This window comes from Tribolium castaneum, chromosome 9 (genome assembly GCF_031307605.1).
Source record: "Tribolium castaneum strain GA2 chromosome 9, icTriCast1.1, whole genome shotgun sequence".
NCBI lineage: Eukaryota > Metazoa > Arthropoda > Insecta > Coleoptera > Tenebrionidae > Tribolium > Tribolium castaneum.
In genome coordinates, this window is record NC_087402.1 from 9393807 (window position 1) to 9420364 (window position 26558).

General features: G+C 34.9%; 1 protein-coding gene across 15 annotated transcripts in view; it reads right to left on the reverse strand.

The window, feature by feature from the left end:
- Positions 1-26558, reverse strand: part of kek5 (kekkon 5) — a 176315-nt gene that overhangs the window by 17409 nt on the left and 132348 nt on the right. Inside the window, exons 1-2 of one of the 15 annotated variants that reach the window (XM_064358671.1) lie at positions 18594-18816; positions 437-500 (exon numbers count right to left, since the gene is read on the reverse strand). The exons of 4 other annotated variants lie outside the window; for them this stretch is intronic. Coding sequence is in view for 1 of the 11 variants with exons in the window: in XM_015979388.2 (XP_015834874.1) it covers positions 9264-9308 (45 nt within the window). In the remaining 10 variants the exon portion in view is untranslated. Of the gene's footprint in view, positions 1-432; positions 501-9263; positions 9631-12514; positions 12974-18593; positions 18817-26558 lie in introns of those variants that run through there. 10 more of the 15 variants (XM_015979394.2, XM_015979392.2, XM_008194486.3 and 7 more) reach the window with 10 other exon arrangements.

Here is a 26558-nt window from a genome sequence, read left to right on the forward strand (position 1 = left end):
ATTTATCTTTGTCTCCAAAAGGTACTCTCGACTGTGGAAAATAATTACTAAATAAAGCTTCTTTCATATTTTTAAGTAGATCAAACAGACTAATAAAAATGTCGTTCTTGGCTTCAAAAACTGTCGAGTTAATTAAACTTAGCTCACCCGCCATTTGGGGAACATGAACCTGATTAAGATATTTATATTGAAGTTCCAAGTTTTAAGAGCTATCTTTACGAGCGTGTTGAACAAGCTTCCAATATTTAGAAACAGAAAGTCATTAAAGATTTGTTTGTGCGTCAATACCGCTAAAGTTGGCACCTCTGTTCGGCTTGGCGTGGGTGCATAAACACCCTATAAAAAATTAACTATCGTCGAGAAAACTTTAATTTACTACTCGCTAATTACCGCTGTTTATACTAAGTAATTACTGCAGTGCAAAGTACATACTTACACGCTAACGTTTATATTAATTTAGAGCTGCTGGCGGATTCCGTCTGGCATGTTGCAACCCTCAACTGCAAAAGAAAAGGCAAAGTAAATAAGCTTCAATGCGTTTTCAACATTGATAAAGAAGCTCGACATGTGCACGAGTCGAGCCGCCAAAGAAAAAGCGGGGCTTTACAGTTGACAAGCAGATATTTTAAATAATTAATGCGCTTTTTAGAAGGCTTTCATAGCAACTTAACGATAGAAAGGAATTAGTGAAAAACGTAAAATTCTCCGGACTTTTATTCACGTCATTCGGGTGCGAATTGTAAGAATATCACGACTGTCTTTATTATGCAAATGCTTTTGTTTTCGAGAATGTCAAATTAAGGCGGACAATTCAACTGAGCTAGTTGCCATCATGCCATAAAACCGAAGGCGCTTTTTTCCCATCTGCAGGATAATTATTATCCTGAAGATGGAGCCCTTGGAAAAATATATTGGAAACGAACGCCACCCTACGGCGAATTTGGACGCGTTGCGTCTTAAGGGATGAGCGAAATGTTGCACTAATGGGGCTCATTATGCAGACTTTGCTTAAACAATTACTCTAATAAACCCAGTTTTAAGGTAAACAGGGCAAATTGGAACAGTCATTAAAAAGATACCACCTGCAAGCGCAATTAATTTTTTTGCGAACAAAATTATTTGTTTATAATAACATGTCAGTTAATTTTTTACCGCCTTGGGACTGAAATAATGGTTTTCAATTTAAAAATATGAATTTTCGAGGATACAATTACAGTTAAACGAGATTAAAACATGTAAGAGAAAATAAAACAGACTAGTCGCTAGCATCGTAAAACTTTTACCTGTTGAAGAAATTTAAATTCCCTGCTGAAAAATTAGTTCGCTGCTTCAGAATTTTTAAATTTCGCTTGGGATTTTTTTGAAGTTAAACTCGCTCAAGTGAATTAAATTGCAATACATCAAATAAACAACTTTAGTTTCCCGGTTTGTTTCAAAAAAACATAACGTACTTAAAGTTTACATAGGGAGACAAACATTTTACTGACAAAATTTGTTGCTGCAGCATTGAAATCATTCAATAAAACCATACACCGAAATCTACTTTTGAATTTCCATACTTTAATAAAAAATGACACTAAATGAAAAAATAATTTGAAAAATGTAGCTTCGCACAAATCGACTGCAGCATTAGGCGTCCGTATCTTTGAAGGATCAGGGCACATAAAAGCCATTTCTTTTAGCATCGTTTTTGTGGCACTATTGATGACATCTGCAGCCGCAGCCAAACAAATCAATAGTGAATTTTTGGAGTCCGGGCCTGAATGTGTCACACTGGGGACGGCATCGTTTTAGTGGCAATATGTGTCGTATTTTACGTTATAATTATCTGTGTTGTGCGGTGCTCTAAATTTGCAGTAAATCACAAATTGAATTAAAATTTATTCCGACCCCATAATATCGACCAGGGCCGGCATTAGCAACCGAATTAGGCAGATTATGATCTATTTGTCGTCGCGGTGGTGTCCGTGTAACTTTATGACACTAATGCATAAACCGGAGTGAAAAGGAGTCCTGGAATTGAAATGCACAAATCAAGGACCAAGTCGGGAATCCTCCTCAAATGGCAGGATTATAATATTTCAAGCACGTGTCCGGCATGATTCCGCGCTTCTTTTAATATAAATGGCGTCGCAGAGTGTGATTTATCGGTGCAGCCGATGCGTTTTAGCGTCACTATCTGTTTGTAATTTGGAAGTTTCCAAGATTGGCTTTTGCTCGACTTGAAATGGATTACGTCAAATATTGACAGTGAACAAGGCGATATTTTCCCGAAAACAAAACAAGCAGAAAATAAAAATATTTGCAGGAAAAAGTGATTCCTGCCACGGCTCATCGAGGGGGTACCCGACCGCGAGCTTATCCGAAAACAATCAAATTTCGTGCGCTGTGCTGTGAATTTTTTTCAAGCGAACTTGAATATTTGAAGGCACGGACACAAACACGACACTTGAACAAACATTTCAGGAGCAAACAGAGGCTTCTGTTTCGGTTATTTTCCAACTGCGTCAGCGAAGGGTTGAACGCAAACATCCCAATTAAAAATTTTATGCTGCTTAAATGTATAAATATAACCGCTGCAAATTGTGGACGTAATTAATGTTTCACGGCTGCAGTTCCGGATTTATTTCCTGCAATACTCGTTATCAAGCCCTTCTTTAAAATATAAACGTCTTTACGAGCGAATTTTCGCGTTTTATCTCCAACAACCAGTCCGAGATTACTTATTAGTTATAATAAAGTGGCTCACAATCCCTTGCAACGTTTAAAAAATGACAAGTTCAGTTGGTTGAAGTATTTCTCTTGATGGCCAGTCATAAGACAACTGACTATAGTTTCATTTGCAATTTAAATCTCTAGCTGAGACGTTGCATGTTCTCAGTTTCATAAAATTTAAATTTCCGGTTTTACTCTGAAATTTTAGATTTAGACGCTATATTATTTCAACTGTCTCCACTAATCCATGACAAAGCTGTTGTCTGAATAATATTAAAAAGGACCACTTCAAGTGTTGTAAATCTCCATCTAGTCTAGCAAGTTTAAATTTTATTTCATCGTTTTTCCCAAAATAACTAATTCCGTAACAAGACGTTGTTCTCCCGCAACTGGAATTTATCGTGTGATGAATCATTTGCATTAGGATTCGAGTTCAGTGCGCTCATTATTCGGTCCGGGATAATTTCCGGATCCAGAAATTTTGACCTCCAATAAAGCCGTGTTAGCTGCGTAATCCGGCCCTGTTTCTCGTCTAAATTCCTCGTGCTCTCTCCCCGCAATGAAAAATGTCGTGTCGAGATGAGTTTTTGGCTGGCGCCTTCGATTACACCCAAGACCATGAAAGCGCGAAAATAGCAAACGTCGTATTAGGTGGAGCGTGAACGTGTTTCCCGCAGAATTGCGACAAAATCGAGAATGCACTATTTTGCAGGATTTACAACAGCGGCAATCCACGTTTGTTGCTCGTAATGCAACGAAACGACGTCACGATCGTGCAACATAGGAGTTTTTCATGAAACAATGGTGTTTCGAGAGTGAGTGATTCATTCGAGACGTCGCATCGTGTTTCTGTCCGGAGTCAATGCGATTTTCGAGAGGATTCCGGTAAATCGGACGTGTCGAAGACGATATCGACCCGTAATTGTGGATATTTATACGCGAGAAGGCGGGGAAGGGACTATCGAGACATGCACGACAGGAGTACCACTTTGTAAACCGGAAGCAAGGATAAGGAAGACGGTTAACTGACAGCGAGGGTGGAGTGCACTTATTCTGATGCGCTTGCACAACACGAAACAGATAACACTTATCACACTTTTTTGGATGTCAATAAAATAGTTTCGTCAATAAAAGTGGAATTCGTTATTAGGTGGAAACACAATACTTTCGCCACAGCTGCAACCTAACTATGAATAATATGATACAGATATTTTGTTACACAAACGTCATCAGAACGAATAAAAATCAAGAGCTTTCCATTGTGGAAACCGGAAAGATCTACATCAAAAGCAGATCATCTTTCCTTAATCACACAAATATATGTAACTAGACTCCACTAGCTATTTTCTCGGGAAATAATGGCCGCAACACAACGATTTATTTTGCAGGTTAGAGAAAATTAAAAGAGCTTTCCGGTGGTATCAAACTTTAACGGATCACGATTAATAATTCCGGAGTTATTGGCAGACAAATACTCGACTAAATCTGGTTAAAAATCGGAAAAATAAAACATTTTAAAATGGAATCAATAAGTTAAAGCTAAACAATGCTTACTTTATAGGCGTTTACAACGTTGGTTGAATTTAATGAACAGTTAAAAACAATCGTTACTATGATTATAACAATCGCTTCTGTGGATTTTATTCTACCAATAAATTTAAACGAGTTTGGTGAAACCGACACATATTGTTTTGCTAGAAATTATTGTAGGAACATTTCTTTTGCATGTAAATGGTTTCTATGCAGAATGGAATGTTCTTACTTAATGATTTTAGTAATTTGAACCGACATTTCTAATTATTCTGAAATTTTTGTTCCATTAGATCCGACCAAATTTTGACTAATATCTCCAAAACTAGGAATCGTAGAACAAAAATGAGTACATATTTGGAATCCCCAGACAATTTTAGGTGAAATAGACATGTCTTTGACATAAAGTTTCAGTTATTGTATTTTTTTATTTTTTAAGTGGTACTCGTGGGTAGGTTTAGATCCGACCAAATTTTGACTAATATCTCCAAAACTAGGAATCGTAGAACAAAAATGAGTACATATTTGGAATCCCCAGACAATTTTAGGTGAAATAGACATGTCTTTGACATAAAGTTTCAGTTATTGTATTTTTTTATTTTTTAAGTGGTACTCGTGGGTAGGTAGGTGCAGGTAAATAAAAATTTCGGCCAAGTTGTTTTATTTGGAACGTTTACAAAATTTCGACACTATTGTCGCAAAATTTTGCTTAGAAAGACCAAAAATTACATTGCAGTTTATGCAACCTCAGATTATTTTTAACAGTTTTAAAGCAATTTTAAGGCTTGTTGAGTCAAATTCAAAGTTAAAAATGTTGTATTCAACTCGATTTCGTGTAAATCGGTTCATTTATTTTACCTCCTGGATGATAAACCTCTTGCTATTACTCGACGCTTAAAATTAAATCCACTCGTGAAATAAAGCGTCCGATTTACACTCGAACTCGTAGAATAAATAACTAATATTTTTGATTTTTCCGAGCATTGTAGAATATGTTTCGGTTTTTTCTCGATTCTGATTACAAGACCAGTGTTTCTGGAAAATGTATAAATATATTTGAAATGTGATTTGCTGAAATACGATGTAGTGGTTTAAACTGTTCTCCTATGAGAAGTTCTCGAGAAAAAATCAAAAATTTCAAATCTTGGGATTTGAAAACAATGTGGAAAGTTGACCAAAGAATTCGCTTGAGTTGACTGTTAGTTTCGAGAGAAAATATAAAAAATTTAAATTTTTAAATGGCCCTGTAACCGGGAGTCATTAACCTATTTATTTTGCGGGCACTGTTGTCGGCAGCGGAAGCACTGGCTATTATTAAGGCAAATATTCAAAAGTAAACATTTTTTGTGTTCGTATCGTCTAAGTAATAATTTCAGTTGCGTGTCTTATTCCATTTTTAATGTTATGTTGGTTTGTCTTGTCACGGAACGCTGCCAAACGCAGTAAAAGGAAAAAATGTCATTTTTAATGCAATCGAGGCTTTTCTAGGCGAAATTAAATATTCCTCTCTGATTTTTTATCAATGTGGATTCTAGACCGTAAAATCTGGCTTATCACTCCTTTATCGGAAGCGTTGACCCAAATTATTGTTGATCCTCGTGTCGAAGGGCGACCCATTCAAGTGAAAATGTTTAACTTTCCAATCCCAATTGTCAATTGGATCCTGATATTAATGCAAGGAAGGACCGTGGTTACTTAGGCACTTAGGGCTCACAATTGAGTCATTGTGGTGGTGGAGACTTTCTCGCATGTCAGCCGGTCGACAATATGACTAATCTTGGGATTTGAGCAGGTGTGATATTGTAAATTTTGACTTGGAATCTCCTGCTGCAGTGCTGATATATTATTAAAAAAGCAAAAAAAAAGCAAAGGGGCTGCGTGAGTGTTTCCCATCATTTATGTCCCAGCGAATCTCCGGAGGATTACTCCCAGAAGGCCCAAATACTTTCGGATAAATTCTGATCCGGACCATTCCGATTTATCAAATTATTTTAGATTTCGGAAAGAATCGTGTTTTGTGTTTCATAATTAGGCCAAGTTGCAAAACTCTCTCCGAAAGGACTTTTGCGTTAAACCGAGCATTTAACGACTGCATACAATATTGAAACTTCCCAAGTTTCACCTCCGGAATAAGAAACGGAATTATTTATCAACCGATCCTGCAATTCCACTAAGAGCAAACTTTGGTTATTTTCACGTACACAGGAAACAAAAATTCCAACCCAACAGAATCAAATTTTCCATTAAAACCCCTAGAAACGCACCCCGGTTCAAGTTTCCGTGAGACACGAATCCGAATTATCTGTTAGTGAACGTCGGGCCAAATAATACAAACCCGAATCCGATTCTTGGCCCATTCACATTAAAAAATACAACTAGCACTTACACTAAAATGATAAAGGGTCAAGAGTAGTACAACGTGGAGAAGGGAATTATTTTTTGGCCCAGCGCCAAACACGAGGACGTCCCTGTCCGAATAACAAGCCGCAACTTTGCGGCCTCGTCTATTACCCGGACTGGGATAAAACCGGAACGAAATATTCTGGTCAAATAACACCAGGAATAGGGTTTTAATTAAGTTAGGAAAATCTAGTGTTTGGGCAAAATTTTTGACACCGCTCGAATTATTTATTACTCTGGGAACACATAAACACATTTATTTATCCCCCGATGAAAGCCCTGTAATCGATAAAACTCCGACAAAGATAAAATTGTTTGTTTCGTCTCGAATTGCTGATTTAAACAATAAGTGGGATCATCTCTAATACAATTATTAAGTCCCAGCCTTACGAAACACTGTTTGTTTTTTTAATCAGCTAGGTTCAATGAAACATGAATCATGGGGACAAACATTCGAGAAAATGTGTTAAAATGTAACAAATAAACACACCCGTTGCAACAATTTTGTTTCATAATTTTAACAAAACAAAGCAATTGGTATTTAACGTTTGTTGGAAAAAAATGAATCAAACAACCAGAAAGCTTTTAAAGGGATTAAATTTATTACGGAAGGTCAACAGTTTTGTGTCCATTTTTTCTAAAGAACGCTACCAGAATTCGGAATATTTTGATAATATAATTTAAAAACACAAAAAAGCCATTAACTGTAAATATTTTCGTTGTGTTTGTGACGCTGTGATGGATCGAAATTATTCAAATATGACATGTAATTCAATCTACAGTAAATTAAGCCACGAACATTTTTGGAAATATTTTCCTGCTTTACAAGCTACCTAATTTTACGTAATTAACATATCATTAAAAGTATTTACCGCGTACTTAACGGAAGTCGACTGTAATTTTGTATTCGTACCAATGCAAAAAGTAGCACATTCGGTTTATTCGTGAAAAAATTTTACTATGACCCAGTACACTAGTGCAAAAATATACAGGCTGTTCCGTCTAAACCTCACATTAGAAGTATTGGTAGTTCTAATAATGATAGTCATCTGAAAATTTGTACATAACCATAATCTCTTAGGTCCTGCTTAACGAAAATATTTTCAAGATGGTGACACTTCCAGTTATACCGGAAGTCGCTATCACTTCTTTATTTTAAATGGAAAGCTATATTTTTTAATGCGTTTTTAAATTACTGGAGTTATTTTAAGGTAGTTTTTGTAAGCTTTCCCTATACCTAAATTTAGCCGTTTGCGAAATATTAAAAAAATTTTTTTTGGATTTGTACCTTCCAGTTCGAAAATCGATAACTCTGCCATTTTTTGAATTTGGAAATATTTTTCAACTTATTTGAAAAAGGAAGCCTAAATCTTTCGTTTGGTGTTTTCAAATTTCTAAAAAGGAATAACAAACTCCAAACTTTTAAAGATACGTTTGCAGAACTTTACTAATTTTTTTCAAATGAAATTCCAAAAGTTTTACTTCACTAACTGGTAGAGTATTTAATTCTGCATCGATCTGTATTAATATTACCTATACTTATGTTTAATAGTTTTCAAGTTATAATAACTTCTTGTTGAGACTGAAAAATTCATTAGCCATAGGTCTATTCTCATACTTTGCCATGGAAAAAGAACAAATGTGAGAAATTAAAGTTTTTTAAAATAACATTCAATGAATTAATTTAGTTGTTGGGGATGGATAACACAATTTTGAACAGAGTTTATCGTTTAAGTTTAATCAGAAATATTTTAATAAAAAACTATTGGCAAATAGAAAAATAGCTGTAGGTAGTAAGAAATTTCCTACAATGACAAAGAAAAACAACATAACTTGAAAATTATCTCAGATAGGTCTAGGGAATACCAATAAAGATCGATGCAGAACAAAATTCCCCTCCACACCGTAAAATAAAAATTGGGACATCCCATTTAAAAAAAATAAGTTATGGGTACTTAAAATTGTCTAAACTTAACCTTAAATTTTATTGGGATTTTTAACTTTATTTTTAATTTTGAACACATTGAAGAACAGATATAGGCCTTCTTTTTTAATTATTTAAATATGATTTCCAAATCTCTAAAACTAAGTGAGTTACCGATTTTTTAAGTGACAGGTGCAAATCCAAAAATTTACAAAATATCTCAAAAACGGTTTAATTTAGGTATAGAGAAAAGTGATAAAAACTCTCTTAAAATAACTCGACTAATCCAAAAACGCAGTGAAAAACATAGCTTTCCATTTAAAATAAGTTAATAACGACTTCCGGTATAAGCGGAAAATATTTTCATTGGGAAAACTCAACGGATTATAACTGAGTACCAACTTTCAGATAAATATCTTTATTAGAACTTTCAATACTACTAATGTGGTTTAGACGGAACATCCTGTATATGTTCTAATTTAAATTTTAAAGAATTATTAGGTGCGAGTCCGTTAAATTTGACAGAATTAATTTTAATTAAAAGTATTTTCTAACCGAAAAAGCAAATGTCAATACAGATAATGTAAATATGTTCCAACTGTTGGCGGTCTCCCTATTCGCTGATATTTTTATATCTAATCAGGGTTTACCCACATGTAAATAATATCTTAACATCAGTTTAGATAAATATTACCGTTACGTGTTGTAATTTCGGCTTTAGTTTTCTGTGTGATAACATATTTGTATGCACTTGACACTATCACTCTGAGCCTCTCATAAACTTAAACATAGCACATCATCGTCACTTATTCGTCTCGGCTCCACCTCTAATGATAGTTTGATGGTTTGCAGAGCCAATATTCCACTTTAGAAAAGCAGTCACTCACAGCACGTTGATAAAATAACTAACGTCGCGCCAGGGTATCACACACTTTAGATAACACAAATTAATTTATGTTGGCACAGATATGCATAATAAGTAGTGGGAAAGAAGAAATTCCAGAGGCGTACTGAATAACATTGCTTCAGGAAGTCTTGTTTTGTCTCGATTTGACGCAAAATCAACTTCGCGTTTGATGAATAATGTATTAATAGGAGGAAACGGTTAATCTGGCGCCATTAATCTAAAGTATTGTGCAACGTGTGCATTCTGGAATAAACAACAACAGCAGGAATTTCATTCATTTATCAAAGTTCATCTAGTCAATGTCGGCAAGCCAATGACTCTTTGTTTGGTTCAAAGCAGACGTGCAATTTGATTGTTACTCCAGAAATTATTTATTAAGTCGGGGAAGCGATTTCAAAAGAACAAGTTCGAGGGTAAAGTTCAAAGCGCTAAGCAACAACAGCAGGTATTGGGTTCACAAACGTTCCAACAATTCCACCGGAAGCAATATCACTTTTACATTATTCCGATATTTGTTTATATTTTAATTAAACGAGCGTATTTTTCCACGTCGTGTTGGTATTTTAATTATTATTACAGAGACGCTGTCGTATGTATTCTGGCCCTGTATCTCCTCTAAATGGAGTCGAATTGTTTTCCTTATTCTAACACATTTTCTATAGACTTCGACGTAAATAGACATCCTTTGTTTGAATATAGCACCCCAATCAATTTTCGAAAACGGTTATCATTATTATCCAACCACTTGTGTGAACAGATGTTCAACCGCCGATCAATAGTTTGTTTCTAAAAATTTACATAGTGACTCACACAAATACAAATATTTCATGAAATCCCATTTTTCCGGATTGTGCAAAAATTTAATTAAAAGCATTCAAAGATTAAGCCATTACAAAGGATCAGCTTCGGCTCTAAAATAAATTGTGGGTGGGATTTGTGAGTAACAATAACCCAACGTTGTTTACATTTGTTTGAAAAAGCGAGCTAATGGAATTTTAATATTCTCACAATACCATATACGGATAAGTGGACAAAACACAGTGATGTTATTATTAGAAAAGCCTTGACACGAGACTACAATGGAGAAGAAACATTTTTATTTAAAAATTTTACGTTGTCGTGTCATATACTCGAACACTGAATTCTAAAAATTCGAAAAAATAATAACTAATTAGGCTCAAAAATTGAAGTAACACTCAAAAGAATATTACTGAACTCATAATAAGCAAGTTTTACTAATACAGAGGCTCTCGATTATCTGGAATAACGTGCGTTCCGGTTGATCAAAATTCCGGATAATCCGCAGGTTTTGGAATAAACTTTTCAAAAGCAAAGAAACATAAAATTACGAAATATTAAAAATGGCGACTTTCAAGATTGTTGACGCAAACAGAAACTTTGTTTTCAGGCGTAGGGTCTATAAGTAAAATATCAGTTTCAGTTGCATTATGTTATGTTGTTGTTTGAGGATCGATTTCGAATGCCAATATTTTCCCACATGTTTCTTTAAATTCATTGTCATTATTTTAAATGGGAAGATGATTTTTCCGCGTTTTTAGATAAATCCAGTTATTTCACGAGGATTTTCTTCAGCTTTCCTTGTACCTAAATTTAGTTTTTTTTAAAAAAATTTGCTTTTGCACCTTTCATTTCAAAAATCGGTAATTCTGCTACTTTCAAAGTTTTAAGGATCGTATTTGGAAAATCAAAAAAGAAAGCCTACATCTTTCACAATTGGAAAAAAGTTTACTACTCCAAAATCTTAACGTTATTTTTGAACAATGTCTACAAGTTATAAATCTTTTTTTTTCAAATAGAATGCCTCAATTTTTATTTCACTAGGTGGAAAAAATTTAATTCTTCAACAATATTATTAGCATTTCCAATACCTACCTGTGATAATTTTCAAGTTATGTTGGCATTTTTTGACAATGTGGGAAATTCTAACCACAGATACAATGTGTTCAAAAATGGCTGTTCATCAAGTTAACTATGGAATTCAAATTCAATGTGCCGCTGCTTCCAAATGACTATTGTAATTTCTCTGTCAAATTTTTCATTTAGCTTTTTACTCACTTTTTAGCATTTTTTAAAAAAAGTTCTTTGTCTTGATTTGTTTTATTTTTCCGTGATTTTTGTTTTTGAATTCGAAGCCTTTTGCATTATATTGACGGGTCTGTCACGATGAAACACGATGAAAAAGATTTAAACCTCCTCTTTTAAATAAGCCAAAAAATATTTCAAAATTTTTAAAAACGTCAAGTTTTTGAAGTCAAAGATGCAAATCCAAAAAATTTCAAAAAACCCAAAATATTTTGAAAACGACTTAGGTATAACAAAATATGATAAAAACTCCCTTAAAATAACTCAAACAATCTAAAATGCATTAAAAACGTAGCTTTCTATTTAAAATAAGAAAGTTGATAACGACTTCCGGTATAACCGGAAGTGGCACCATGCTGAAAATATTTTCATTGATCAAGACCTAACGGATTATGGTTGAATGCAAATTTTCAGATAACTATCATTATTAGAACAGCCTGTACATTGGGGATGGAGGTGATAAAATTTTTCAAATTTCTAAGTCAAATGATAATGTTAAGGGTATGAAATGAATCATAGACGACAGACTTCAGGGTTTTGAAGATCGATGCTTTTTTGTAATATACCAAAATGTCGCAATAAAAACAGTAGCAATGTATATAAAAAATCTCTATCAATTTATATGAATAAAAACGTGTGTGGATAAAGTAATATATTATGTATAGCTCACTTCTTCACACTCTGTTTCTGAGATCATAAAGATCTTCAGTTTCAACATTTGGATTATCTTCAGACGATGTTACGTGAATCACTGATTTTTATCCAAGATCCAGTAAATTACGTCTTCAAAATTATTTTTTTTTGGGAAAATCAGGTAAAATAATGGTTTCGGATAACATCATTCCAGATGTGCTGAGACCGAATAATCAAGAGTCTACTGTCCCTTTGTGCACACTATAGTGCCATCGCAATAAAAAAATTCAAAAGCAGCTTACCCTTCTACTCCAGAAATTGATAAGTGATAAATTCAGGATTAACACAAATTATATATTTGGTAGAAAACAAGTAAGTTCGCAAGGCCCCGCTTTCGTCCCCCGTCTTTTCGTCAAATCATCTCATGTAAATTCGTCCGAAAGCTCGTCGATTTAAGCTCGAAATGCCTTCGCTGATCGATTTAGCCAGGTCTTGGCTGTTCGTCGTCCGATTTTCCCAGGACAAAATCCGTAATGGGAATCGAGGTTGTATCATTAGTGCCATTATCCAGCTAATACCGGGCCACGCGAACGCGGTGCAATTACTGTTGGTTTGTTGACACAGAGAGGATCAGTGAAGGAACACCAGGGTCGACTCGACGCGTGCGTCCGTCCGTCTGTGCAGCACATTAATCTACGTTTACAATTCACACGGGAGAAGGCCCTGTATACCAACAACTATAAGCACGACAGACGTAGAAACTCGACTTTATCTACCGAACAAATGGATGGTTTCACGCGACGAATTTATGGTGGGAACACAACGCGAACATTTAGGCCTTCCCCCCTCCGGACGAGATTTATCGCCTTTTGGGCTCCTCTGCCGTGAAATATTGGTAACGTTGGCCCTCCACCAATAAACAAAAAGAGTGAGCAAGTCCCAACCAACGGTCCGATCGCTTTTGCGCTGAACAAATTGGGTGCCACCAAGACGTCTCTCCCAGTCGCAAAAATTAATGTTAAACCCACTGGCCCCAACATTTACGTTTTAGTAAAACTGTGCCAACGCTGGTTTTATTCAAACAAGCAAGAAAACAAAAAAGGCAAGTTCCAAACTGAAAACCAATCCAGAAGTTCGAATGCGTTTCCACTGAACAAATAAAATTTTCCCAAGTATGCAAACAAGATGGAATTATGTACACAATTGAGGAATTCGTCTTGATCAAACACCACACGGGCACGTCTTTGATTCATATCGGAGATATGGAGGAAAAGATGAGGTTACCAATAATTTTTTATGGAATCCAGGCACATGGCATAAACTCTTCATCTCTCGTCTCGCCCCCGTCCTCTTTATTATTTATCTTGCGAGAGCATTAAAGTTGCAGAATGTGAACTTTACACACTAACCGGAAGCAAGTTATTATCAAATATGCATCCACACAAACATAACCCGATTGAAGGAAAATCTGGTGCGTAATTTCAATTGATTTGTCAGTTCGCTTCGAATTTGATTAATGGCGCTTCTATTAAGAAAATGTATTGGGGCAATTAAGCCGATGTGTACAGCTTGTTACTGTAATCTATTTTATTAACATTCAATAACAGGACGTTGGAGGGAATCATATTAGAGAATGTTAATAATACATCGGCCTGAATCCGATTTAGGCCGTATGTACGACACAAAACACACCCACTGCTTTCCTCTAGAGAAATTGGAGGGTAATTTGTGTGTGGGTGCGGATAGTGGGATAAAAAGTCGCCTAAAATAGCCTGAAATATGATTTAAAACCCCAATGGTACTCCACTGGCCGGCTTTTTAAAAACACTTGCGACACTTATTACTTTTTAATTAGGAAAAATGATATATTAACTGTTGAAACCGAGATAGGAGTGGACTGTTTAACCATTATCACACGTTGTTTTGACGTGAGAAACAGTGTTATGATAGATATAAGGTCGAAAGGCTGGACTCGTAAGATAAATTTGTTTATTTATGCCAATTCACCTTTGCAAAACACATAACCAGAATGGTTATCCAAATTCTTGAAATTGCGGTTCTGGAAATGTTTCAGGACTCGAATTAACGTCATTCGCACAAAATACGTTAATCTTAGATGCATTCCAGTGGAACTCGCGTTAAAAATGTCTTCTTTAGTAAAACGCTTTTAGAGAGTCATTCAAGCAAATGTGAAAACTTTGAGATTCTTTGCGTCGCTCGAAACGAATTCATAAACATAAAAGTAACCAGATCTAAGGATGCCTCCTACCACGGCCTTAAATTGATTAGGAAAAATAGCCGAACTAAGGCGAGACAAAAAACTTTTCTCTTTGAAGGCAAAAATAAAAAACAAATGTGACCATACAGTAATTATCCGTATTTTTGGGTATTATTGTTAGCAATTTTCTCGAAAACTTATTAGACGTATGGATTCCGAAGGCACAAAAAACTGCATAAAACATTGGCATAGCGAGTTTTAAAAAAATAATTTTTTGAAGGTAAGTTACCATCAGGTATAAATTTAGGTAAAAAATTCCAAGTATTGTAAAAAACTAAAATAGTTAATACAATGTGTTCAAGAATGGTTGTTCATCAAGTCACCTATGGAATTCAAGTCCTTTGAGTGGCATGATTAAAAAAAATATTTGCTTTTACTTCTAGTAAATATTCCACGTTGTAGTTTTTACTTCAAGTAAATACTACCTAACGTAGCATTTATTTCACAGTATACCTAAACTAAATAATTCAGACTTTGCTTTATGTACTTTGGTATATAGAGGACAATACTATGGAAAATTATCTGTAGCATTTGCATCATCGTGAAGTATTTACTGAAGTTTTGCGAGTAACTTAGATTTCGTGATTTCGTCAAAAAACTGTTTAAAATAGTTAGTTTTACCCATAATAATATAAATCATAGTCAAATACGTAGAACATTATGATCAAAATAAAGAATTCTTCTACTTTTAATGCAGAGAACGTTAAATGGATGAGGACCACTATAATCTGCAGAAAATCAAATACGATCAGAAAATGTAATAAAAATGGAAATATTCAAAAAAAATCTTGTTTATCCTGGGTTTCAAGAAAGTGCTGAGGATTTTCGTCTAAACCAGTGCGTAAAACTGAATCTGCAAAAAGGATAGCGCACACCCAGAGATCCAGAGCAATAAGGCTTACAGATTGTACCTACTAATACTAAAATAATCATAAAAAATTAATATCCTTTAATAAAGCATCAATCCTTCGCATTTGCTTCCCAACATCATTTTTACTCTCACTCATGATCAAAATGATAACTACTAACTATTGTTATAAAACTTTATTAAAATTAGTCAAATAAATTCAAAAAGCTCAAATCAAGATTCATTCACTTTGGTAATTAACACTTGTGAACTCTTTCACTGCCTAATTCTGTCTGCCCTGGGGGCTCTTTCTGTCCCTTGTCCTCCAGAATACCGTCCCTCTATCCCCTTGGTACTTCATAACCTGGGGAGTCTCTCCCTGCGTCTACTACTTAAGTACTACATCACTAGGGCGAACAAATCCTCACAAGGCTGCAAACACCATTTCTAACACTATTTTCACTTTACCAAAAATAAAAAAATAAATGGCAATCAATTGACATTAGGAAAGCCGTAGCATTTACTAAGCACTAAAGTTTTTACCTTATGTAAAAGTTAATACTACAGTAAATGTTACAGAGTAAATGCTTCTACTTCAAGTAAAATTGTACCACTCAATGTGCCGCTCCGTTCAAATGACTATTGTAATCTGAGTATTGTCATCTCTGTCAAATCTTTGAATTACTCACTTTTTTGAATTTTTCAGCAAAGTTGTTTCAAGTGTTAGGTTGGTGTTCATTTGTATTTTATATTTGTGTAATTATTGTTGTTGTTTCGTTTTTAAATTCGAAGCCTTTTTGCATTATTTTCATATTTAAATTAAGCGGCACATAACATTTAAATACACTGCTCAACAATTGAAGAGGATATTGAGAGAAATTCTAAATTTTGGTAATTCATTGTATATTAAATAACAAAAAACAATTACAAAAAATAAATTTATATTCGTTTACACTCAAAATTAAAAACTGAAAAAAATTGTCCGTAAAAAACCACCACTAGAAGTAAAACACAAAATCGAATAAAACGTAACGAAACTTAAAAGATCTCAAATTTAAATTTTACATCATCCCTACAAAAACCTTGTACCGTGTAGGACCTCTCCTGGCCGTTAGCAGTGCTCTTACTCAATTGGAGAGACTCATTATCAAATTGTTCATAAAATCTTGAGGTATCACTTCCCAAATTCCTTGCAATGCATTAGCCAGCTCTTGTAAAGTGTCAGGAGACTGCTGGAGCTGGTTTAAATGCCTAAACATTTCGGCCCAAACATGTTCGATGCAGTTCATGTCAGGCGAACAGGGTGGCCACTCCATTCGTGTAATGCCATGGTGTCCTATGCGCTCATTCACAATTCTGGCGCGACGAGGGCGGGCATTATCGTCAATAAATACGAATCGTTTGCCTATTGCACCAAAAAATGACACAATTATCGGCTCTATCACTCTGTCTCGATAGCGGACAGCAGTCATTGTTTTATTAATTAAGACCAATAGGTTTGTGCGGCTATTAAAACATATGCCTCCCCATACGCAAACTGCCCCCCACCAAAAAGAGTGGTTGGATTTTCATTATACCGTTGTTCTCTTAGCTAAAATGCTAAAAAGTGTGGAAGGAAAGACGACAACGGTACAATGCAAATGTGATGGCTCCAACCACTCTTTTTGGTGGCGGATCAGTGTGCGTGTGGGGAGGCATATGTTTTAATGGCCGCACAGACCTATTGGTCTTGATTAATAAAGCAATGACTGCTGAGCGTTCTCGGGATAGAGTAATAGACCCGATAATTGTACAATTTTTTTGTGCAATAGGCGAAAGATTCGTCTTTGTTGATGATAATGCCCGCCCTCATCGCGCCATAATTTTGAATAAGCGCATAGAGCATCATGGCATTACACGAATGGAGTGGCCACCTTGTTCGCCTGACATGAACTGCATTGAACATGTTTGGACCGAAATGTCTAGGTGTTTAAACCAGCTCCAGCAGCCTCTTAAAACGTTACAAGAACTGACTAATGAATTGTAAGAAATTTGGGATCGATACCTTAAGATTTTATTAATAATTTAATAATGAGTCTCTTCAATCGAGTAAGAGCCCTGCTTAGAGCCAGGGGAGGACCTACACGGTACTAGGTTTTTGCAGGGACGGTGTAAAATTTGACTTTCGAGAACTTTTAAGTTTCGTTAGGTTTTATTCATTTTTTGTTTTACTTCTAGTTCTGGTTTTTCACGGACAATTTTTTTCAGTTTTTAATTTTGAGTGTGAACGAGTATAAATTTATTTATTGTGACTGTTTTTTGTTATTTAATATACAATGAATTACCAAAATTTAGAATTTCTCTCAATATCCACTTCAATTGTTGAGCAGTGTATATAGGTGACTTGATGAACAACCATTTTTGAACGCATTGTATTTATTTTTATGCTAAATAAGTCATGGTGGAACGGAAGTAAAATCTGCTATAAAATCGAACCGCAGTGTTTTCGGTGGAAACCTTATCTTGATCTAAAAATATGATCGGTAACGGGGGGTACAAGCCTGGCACGTTCTGTATACATGATTCTAACTTCTTTATTTTTAAACCCATTTCCATGAAATTTATCCAAGTCTGGTGCAGTGTATTAGGTTTAGACCGCATAAAATGCACCAAATGGGACCACACAAGTTTTTTCCCCGCTTGATTGTAGTAACCTTAGTCTATCGAAAATTTATCATCGTTCATGACACGCGATTTTCTGACATTTCCACTCCATTCGTTGGCTTTCTGACTTGCACCATGTGCTGCCATTAATACGACCCTTCAAAGAAATGCCTTTCCGTAACAGCCTCACCACCGAAATTAACACTTCACTCCAAACTTATGTTTATCTGATGAATGGCGTCGGATTGAATAGCGCGGAATATTGCGCCGGCACATACGATCCGTTTCTTTTCACTGGAAATATAATGAGGCTAATGCAGGCTTTCATAAACGTATGTAAAATGCACTGATACACGATAATTCACTTTTGCTTTAAAATTTGCGCATTTAATGCAGCGGTATTCGCGCTAATACCCCCTTTGTCTAAGCTAATTGGGTTAAAGTAAAATTTATTTACGGAAGTATTCACCGAAAATTCCATTTTTCACCCAAAGTGCCTACACATGAAATTTTCCCTGCAATCAAAATCAGAAATAACTAGTGCTAATAACGCCTGAAGCTGATGACAGAGCCCCGAGTGAACGCGGCTCAATGGAAAGAGGGAATGTTTTACCTTTTTAGCCGGTGTATCCTCAAAGAGGGCGAGTTTACAAAGGTTGAGAAACAAAAGGAATTGAAGACGCGCTGAAAATCCGTAACTCCGGATTTTCTTCTTTTGGCATCGAGCTCGTGCATAATAAAATCAGTTGTTGAGAGCAAACCACTTCGGAACAGCAAATTAGCGCGAATCTCGTGCTATAATTAACGGAATAATTGCCGAAGATGCATTCGCAGCAGCGAGGTTGCGCGGACTGAGCTGGGAATCTTCGTCTTGGAATGAACGTGCCTTTGCTGACGTTAAGAGGATGAAAGTTGCACGGGCTTCTGGCATTCGGGATATGGCAATAAATTACGCGTTCCCCGGGATTGTTTCGGGTAATCCATGGTAAGAAGTGAGTGCCACGTGAGATAATAATGTTATTGGGTGAGGAGAGATGACCAGGTTCTCTTCCTTGCATTTGAAGTAGTCGGATTAAGCTATAAAATCGAATGGAGGGCCTGTTCTCGGCAATAAAGCGCTTGAACAGATGACACGGTTGTCTAAAATGCAACAAAACGTTTTACTATCGGCCCTTTACTGCGTTATAAATACGTCCTAAAAACGTACGCGGGATGAAAAAGATCCAGTGTTTAACGGTGCGATTTCCATAAACGAAGTTTTAATATTAATCAAGTTCCAACAATTTGGGAAACTTTACAAGTTTTAAAACTTTCCACATTTGAATAATCACGATGTATACAAAGTATTTCAGCATTTCGGAAAATATTTCCTTATATAATTTAATCTTATTCTCTCCGGAGTGATGCTGCGGTGAAGTTTTAGCGCTGTCGGCTTCATCGCAATGTGATGTGATATAATAACGAATGAGGTAGAGAAACAGATTGCTGAATCGATGACGGGAAACGACCCTTGTGACTCTTGAGTCCACTACAAAAGAATCTCGGCGCCGATTTCATTCTGCAACGAAATTTCTAGCCAGGATCTGATACGGTCCCCTAGCTCAACCAGCTTTTTAGGCGAGATTTGCGAGCTAACAAGAAGCTAATTTGTAGTTAGGTCAGGTTTCGACAGATTTAGATGACAGACGAAACTTTGCCATAATTTTACCGAGTTTTCAAGGGTGGAGAAAGTGGGAGGGTATGCACGATGACTCGACCGTGTTACACAAATAAAGTTATCTTCAAATCCTTTGCATTTTCACTCAAATTTTTTCGAAAAATAAATATTTGTTTTCGAATGTAAAGAAAGTCGATAAACATTTAAATATTGAATTTAACACTGAGGAAAAATATCTGATAATGTACAAAACTGTTAGAAACAAATAAAAATAGTAACTATAAAACGGGCTTTTTGATTTGTTAAATGTTAAAATGTTAAATGTTAAATGTTAAATGCTTTGTTGAAATGTCCTTTACTTGCTTTATAATATTTGGCATACAGTCGTTTATTTTAAATAATCATTTACCTAACATTGTTCAGTCATCACTCCGGATATGTAAGACACAGGATACGAAACGACAGGCAGATAGAGACAATGCAAAAAATTTATCGCAAATTATACAGGGTGGTGGTCCAGCCCAGCTCCCGTCTTCTGTAGCTCAGTTACTGTTAAAGTTGGAGTTTTGATATTTTGTAGATGTTATTTATACTCTAGGACACATTTCAGGAAGATATTTTTGACTATACAGAATGTCCCAAAAAATAATGGCAAGCTTTTATTTTTTTGTGCTCATTATAATACCTTTTTAGCTTCTTACATGTTCTTAACGGATTGTTCAAATCGGTTCAGGGCTTATTGTTAAAAAAATAAAAACCAAAAAAATGTTTTACACTTTTATTTTTAATATTTAGTAAAAATGTTGAACAAGGTCTAACAGACTTATTAATTAAGTTTGATTGATGTGTATTACTACAGACTGTTTACAATTTTTTTTATATCATTCGATGCAGAATTAATAAAAGAACAACTTTTTATATTACAACCCTAACGTAAATCGTAATAAATTAATAAATTCGGAGCTATTTGATAAAACTTGTTTGGTCAAGTATTTTAATGATGATTTTAATAAATACATATCGAAGATGGTTTCAACACTGTTCCTTTCTATGTCAATTGATGCAGAATTAAAAAACAAAATTTTTTTGCTATCAAAGCCCTGTTACAAATCCTAACACATTCGAAATTATTTGCTAAAAACTCATTCTGTCAATGACAAATGACTTTAATGATTAAAATTCGAACATGGTTAATATTTTTGGGAAATAATTCCGAAAGTGTTAAGACTTGCAATATGGTTGTGATAACAAAAATTGTGCCTTTTTAATTCTGCATCTAATAATATAAAAATAAACAGGATTAGAGCTATCTTAGATTTATATTCAATAAATTTGTTAATAAAATAGCAGACAAAAACAAGTTTTTTGTAAATAACTCCGAATGTGTTAGAATTTACGTTAGTGTTGTAATAAGAAAAAATGTTGTTTTTTTGATTCTGCATCGAATAATATAAAAATGCCCAGAGGTTGTCACTTAAAATAAGCAAAATAAAAAGTTTAAAAAGTGTGGAAATTAATTGAAAATTAATTGTAAATAACCTGTAGTAATTCAAATCAAGCAAACTTACTTAATATTACTTACTTAATAATATATCAGACCTTATTTAACACTTGTGTAATAACAACGTCGTTAAAAAAACACTGTTTCCATTTTTTATGATTAATAAAACCAAAGATGTAAAACCGATTTTTTTAATAGTAATTTAATAGTAATAGTAATTTAAATTTGATTGTAATTAAAATGTTCTGTAAACCGGCCCCTACAGTGTAAACAATATCTACAAAATATCCAAAATTCCAACTTTAATAATAACTGAGCTAAAGAAGACGGGAGCTGGGCTGGACCACCCTGTATTTAAAAAAAAATAAACTTTTACCATTTTGTTTTCTGACCCATATTTTTCAAAACCTTGCGAATACCCTTACATGTAGAAGAAAAATGTTAAGAAGAAAGTTGTAGGGAGTTTTTCCTTCAGAAAAGTCGGCAAAACTCTATCCCTTTATCTTTAACCATTTAGGCCCCAAAGCGTCTTCCAAAGACGCACAAGCGACGGGTTTGTTTCATTTTATGGTAGGTCAAGTATCGGAAAGTTAATTCATAGCTAAACTTGAAGATTTCTGAAGATAGAAATTGCGGTATTGCGGATAGTTTTTATACCTATAAATCTCTACAACTTAGTTCCTATGCGATCCTAAGATTTTTTTTTTCTTCAACTGTTTTCGCTGTGTTTGCAAAAATATTAGGAGGAACACAAATTGATAATTCAAAGCGAAAATTCTTTGCACAACGTCGTATATTTACCAAAACGAACTTTCCCTTACTTGACCATCGGTAAAATTAAACGGTTGAGCGTCTTTGAACGTTTTTAGGGCCTAAATCGTTGGAGATAAAAATATGATCTGACTGACATTTTGAAAGGAAATTTAATTCTCTACAACTTTCCTTTAAACATTTTTCCTGTATGTACCTTATAACTATGTTGGCAGTGCTTTAAAAAATACAGAAAGAAGCGCAAATTTTTAATTTTTAATAATTTTTTCTTAAGTTTCGCATGAATATTTTAGTCGTCAGTTGTTCTTAGTCTGTTGAGAATGCAGATCTCAACATTTCTATATTTTTTACAAGTAATTAGGGAATTGGTTGGTAAAAGCCGTTATGGTCAATAAAACTTGATGGGCTTCCTATGCAAAAAAGTATGTTTTCACAAGAAAACTTTCTTTTCGGAATAACTGTACAACCCCAAACATTCAAGGCCATCATCAAGATTCAGAAAGGTTTTAAAGACATATGCAACAAAAAGTTTTGCAAAAAGTCCCGTTTTACACCTAGATAATTACTGAATTTTGTATCTGTTACAAGTTTCTGTAAGCCATATTGATGAGGGTTTATTATTACAACAATAAACAGGCAATTCCTTTGGCCAAGTTTCAAAGTTTTCTAAAGTTTGTACAGCCAGAAGCAACGTTCAGGTAATGTTTATGGATTTTTTTCAGATGTTAGAGCGCTCGTATTCTCGATTCATTTATATGTTTGTTTACGTTCACTATGTTTTTTCCAAAAACAGTAAATGTAGGTAGTTAAATTTTATTATTATCAACACACACATTATCAGTAGACCGGTGTTAAATTTTCCCAGGCGGCCCCGGGTTTTTCCGAGTATTGGTTCAAATAAAACCCCTGTCGTCACCTTTTTGTATTTGTTAACCGCGTATCGCTGATAGATATCCCAACCCTAAAGTTCCAGTGTCCCAACCCATCCCTTATCCCTTGTCATAAGCAAAACCGCATAAAAACCCCGTTTGAAAAACGCGATAACCGTTCATCCCAATCTGTTTGGAAGAGGATGCGTGAGGGCAAGGACGTGGAGGTCGCCCCCAACCTTGACGATGTTATCGCAAGTTATCACGTGAACGATATGGCGCCGATGGCGAGAAAGCACCATAAATCCCTCGCTGGTCGTTTGTCGGACATGAGCAGCGATTTGTCTGCGGAGCAAGGCCGATCGACTCCCTCAGCCAATAAAAAACGGGCGAAAAATCGATTTAATTATTATTACAGCTGTAGCAATGTTAATCGTCTGTCTAACGGCCGCGTTAAATTAAACGATGCATTAGCGCGATTAAGGGAAGCGTCATCCGGAACGGGCTTGGTCAATCAGCTGGAACAGAATCATTTTGTGTGGTGTGGTGTGTGGAAGAGGACTCTCAACAAGTGGCCGCGAGCACAATCGCTTCAGCCTGATCGAACACGACCGCAGATGATAATAAATCACTAAAAACATTCGCGACAGGCCACACTTGGCCTATCGCGAATTTCGATCGCCTGGAGCCGAAGACACGGACGACAACGGGAAATTAAATCGATTAATTAAGCCGTTATGGGGCACGTCAGGGAGACAATAGGTCATTTTTTTAATTAACTGCGAAACGCGACTGAAATACAATCGGTGATTTGTGGCCCGCTTGGAGGGAGTATACTGATTTTATGAAATTTTGGCAAGTTTTTCCATGGCCGCTTGTAGCGATCCAGTTCCGTTAAAAGATAGTCCGGGAGCAAGCTACCCAAAATTCAACACTGCCGTCTGGACTCGACTGCACACGATTACTCAAAACTGATTCTTATGTAAAATTTCCTGCCGAATTCGAATCTGTAGGTCGCTTTTTGATTTGGAATTGCCTTCGTTATGAAAAAGATGTTTATCTGAAAATTTTTGAAAAACTAAATTTGTGCAAATTTTGTTTTTACATCGTCATATTTTCCTTATGAATAAAACTAGAAACTTAATTTTTTTGCACTAGATTTTCCAATAAATATAGATTCCAACGTATATAAACAAGTTTTAGATTTTACAAAAGAAAGTAAGAAAATCTACATTTTTTTTGTTTTGTGTAATATTTGTGTAGTGAAATTTTCGAGATGCAAGAATTTTTTTTATTTTAAAAGATAGAGCCTACATAGGAGAGATGAAATGACGCCAATAGTCCAAATAAGTTTTTGGTGCAAGAATCATTTCGATATCTTTAATAGTCAACATATTTTTACTGTTTAAAGTTACTGTAATATGCGTGCGAGGTGGAGATCGCGGCATATCTCCCTTTGTAGTGACTATAGGGCCACTGGACCAAACTCGTTAGGTAAAAAAAGACGGTAAATAATAAAATCATCAATAATTTTTCACGTCAAAACAATTTATTTATTAACTAAATCCTTTGCAGTTGGTTAAAATGACGCATTTTATTCCTAATTCATTACTTTTTTCGTCGTTTTTTTACATATGTGACTTTATAACTCAAAAATGAGCTAAATTACTCAAAAATGCAAAAATCACGTAAGTGCTTTTTAAACAATGAGTAATAGAGATTCTTCGTTCGATCACTTTTGTGAATACGTGAATTACGATACAAAGATTATTATTAAAGCATTTTCAATTTACCATCATGCGATGACTGATTTATTAACCAGAAAAAGAAAGCAATTGCAGGGCTTCGTTTTATAGACACAACATCCTTAAACTGGTTACCTGCTGGACTTAAAAGGTCAAAAAAGAAATGACCAAAATGTGTAATTTTAACTAATTTCAAGGGATTTAGTTAGTAAATAAACTGCATATTGAGGTGAAAATTATTAATTATTTTATTATTAACCGTTTTTTGACCTTTGAAATATTTGTAATTAATAATTGAACGACATAGTGCGGCATTTGAAGTAGCGAGCTTGGTCCAGTGGCTCTATAGTGACTACGAAGGGAGATATGCCGTGATCTCCACCTGGCGCGCATATTACAGTAACTTTAAATTGCAATAACTTGGTAAATATTACAGATATCGAAATGATTCTTGCAGCAAAAACTTATTTGAACTATTGGCATCATTTCATCTCACATATGTAGAAATCTATCTTGTTAAATAAAAAAAATTCTCGCATGTCGAAATTTCCACTACAGAAATATGACACGTTACAAGAAAATTGCAATTTTCTTACTTTTCTTTTGTAAAATCTACAGCTTGTTTATATACGTTAAAATCTACATACAGAGTGCTCAAAAACTGCCGCACCAACTCAGTGGTACGTTATTGAGAAGCAAGTGCAGATTACGGTAAAAATGTTGAAAAAATTCCTAAAGTTATATTTTAAAAAATCTGGAGCTACAAACTTATTGTGTTAACTTCTTTAGTTTTCATTATTTCTTATATTGTTATGTTTCATACCAGGTAATCGTTCCGTAACAAAACGATGAATAATTATTTTAAAATTAACTATCAGATTTTAGCAGTTTTTTTAATTTAAAAAAATTAAAATTCATCCAAAAAATCACAATGTGTAGATGTGCCAACAATGGAAATTATTTCCTAGGAAACCTTTTCAAAAATAATTTATTTTTATTGTTGCTCAGATTCTATTGCGATCATGACTGTTAGACAACGTTGCCACCTATCGTTTACCTAAAATTAGTTATTTATCAATAACTTTAATACAATGAATTTTTTTACTATTTTTACCATTATATGTAACCACTTCTCACCACACACCATTGAGTTGGTCCGCCTGTTTTTGAGCACGCTGTATATTGGGAAATTTAATGCAAAAAAATGAATTTTGTAGATGTATTCAGAAGGAAAATATGACGATGTAAACACAAAATTTGCGCAATTTAAGTTTTTCAAAAATTTTCAGAAAAACGTCTTTTTCATAATGATGACAATTCCAAATCAAAAAGCGACCTGCAGATTCGAATTCAGCAAGAAATTCTACATAAGAATCAGTTTCCAGCAATCGTGTGCAATCGAAGTAGTATAAGCGAGCAATTAGTGCTAATGAGGTCATTATCTAATGACCGCTGCAACTTTCTCTTAATGACCGCTACACTTTCTGTCAGATTAATTATTGTTATTAATTAATGAATTAATTAAAAGTTGTAATAAATTAAACAAAATTTATTAAAATAAGCATTTATTCAAAATTATAGTATATACATATGAAATTATGCATCTTCCACGCCGCTTTCGTCGCTTGATATCCGATCGTCATCAGATTCTTGGAATATGGCGATTCTTCTCGTTGAGTAATAGGGTTTTTTTTTTTGACGCCCCAGATTATGCCTCACAGGGCAGTTTACGTTGGCCCTGTGTAGCATCTCCGTGGAACACCGTGTGCATCGCAGAATCATGCTGTTATGCACATGAGCGCATCATACTTTCCGCTCTCTTCTCGCACACCATTTACATCAGATCTTCTGGTCCTCTAGAACTTGATTTCTTATCCTCCTCCTCCTTATTCGCAGCCGTTGCTCCCTATTTGCGTATAACACAATCCATTGTTCCTCTTAAATGTAAAATAATTATTATTATTATTATTATGAGAAACATGTTATAAAATTTGTAACTTACCAGCCATTTACGATTGTTGTTAGTCGAGAGTCG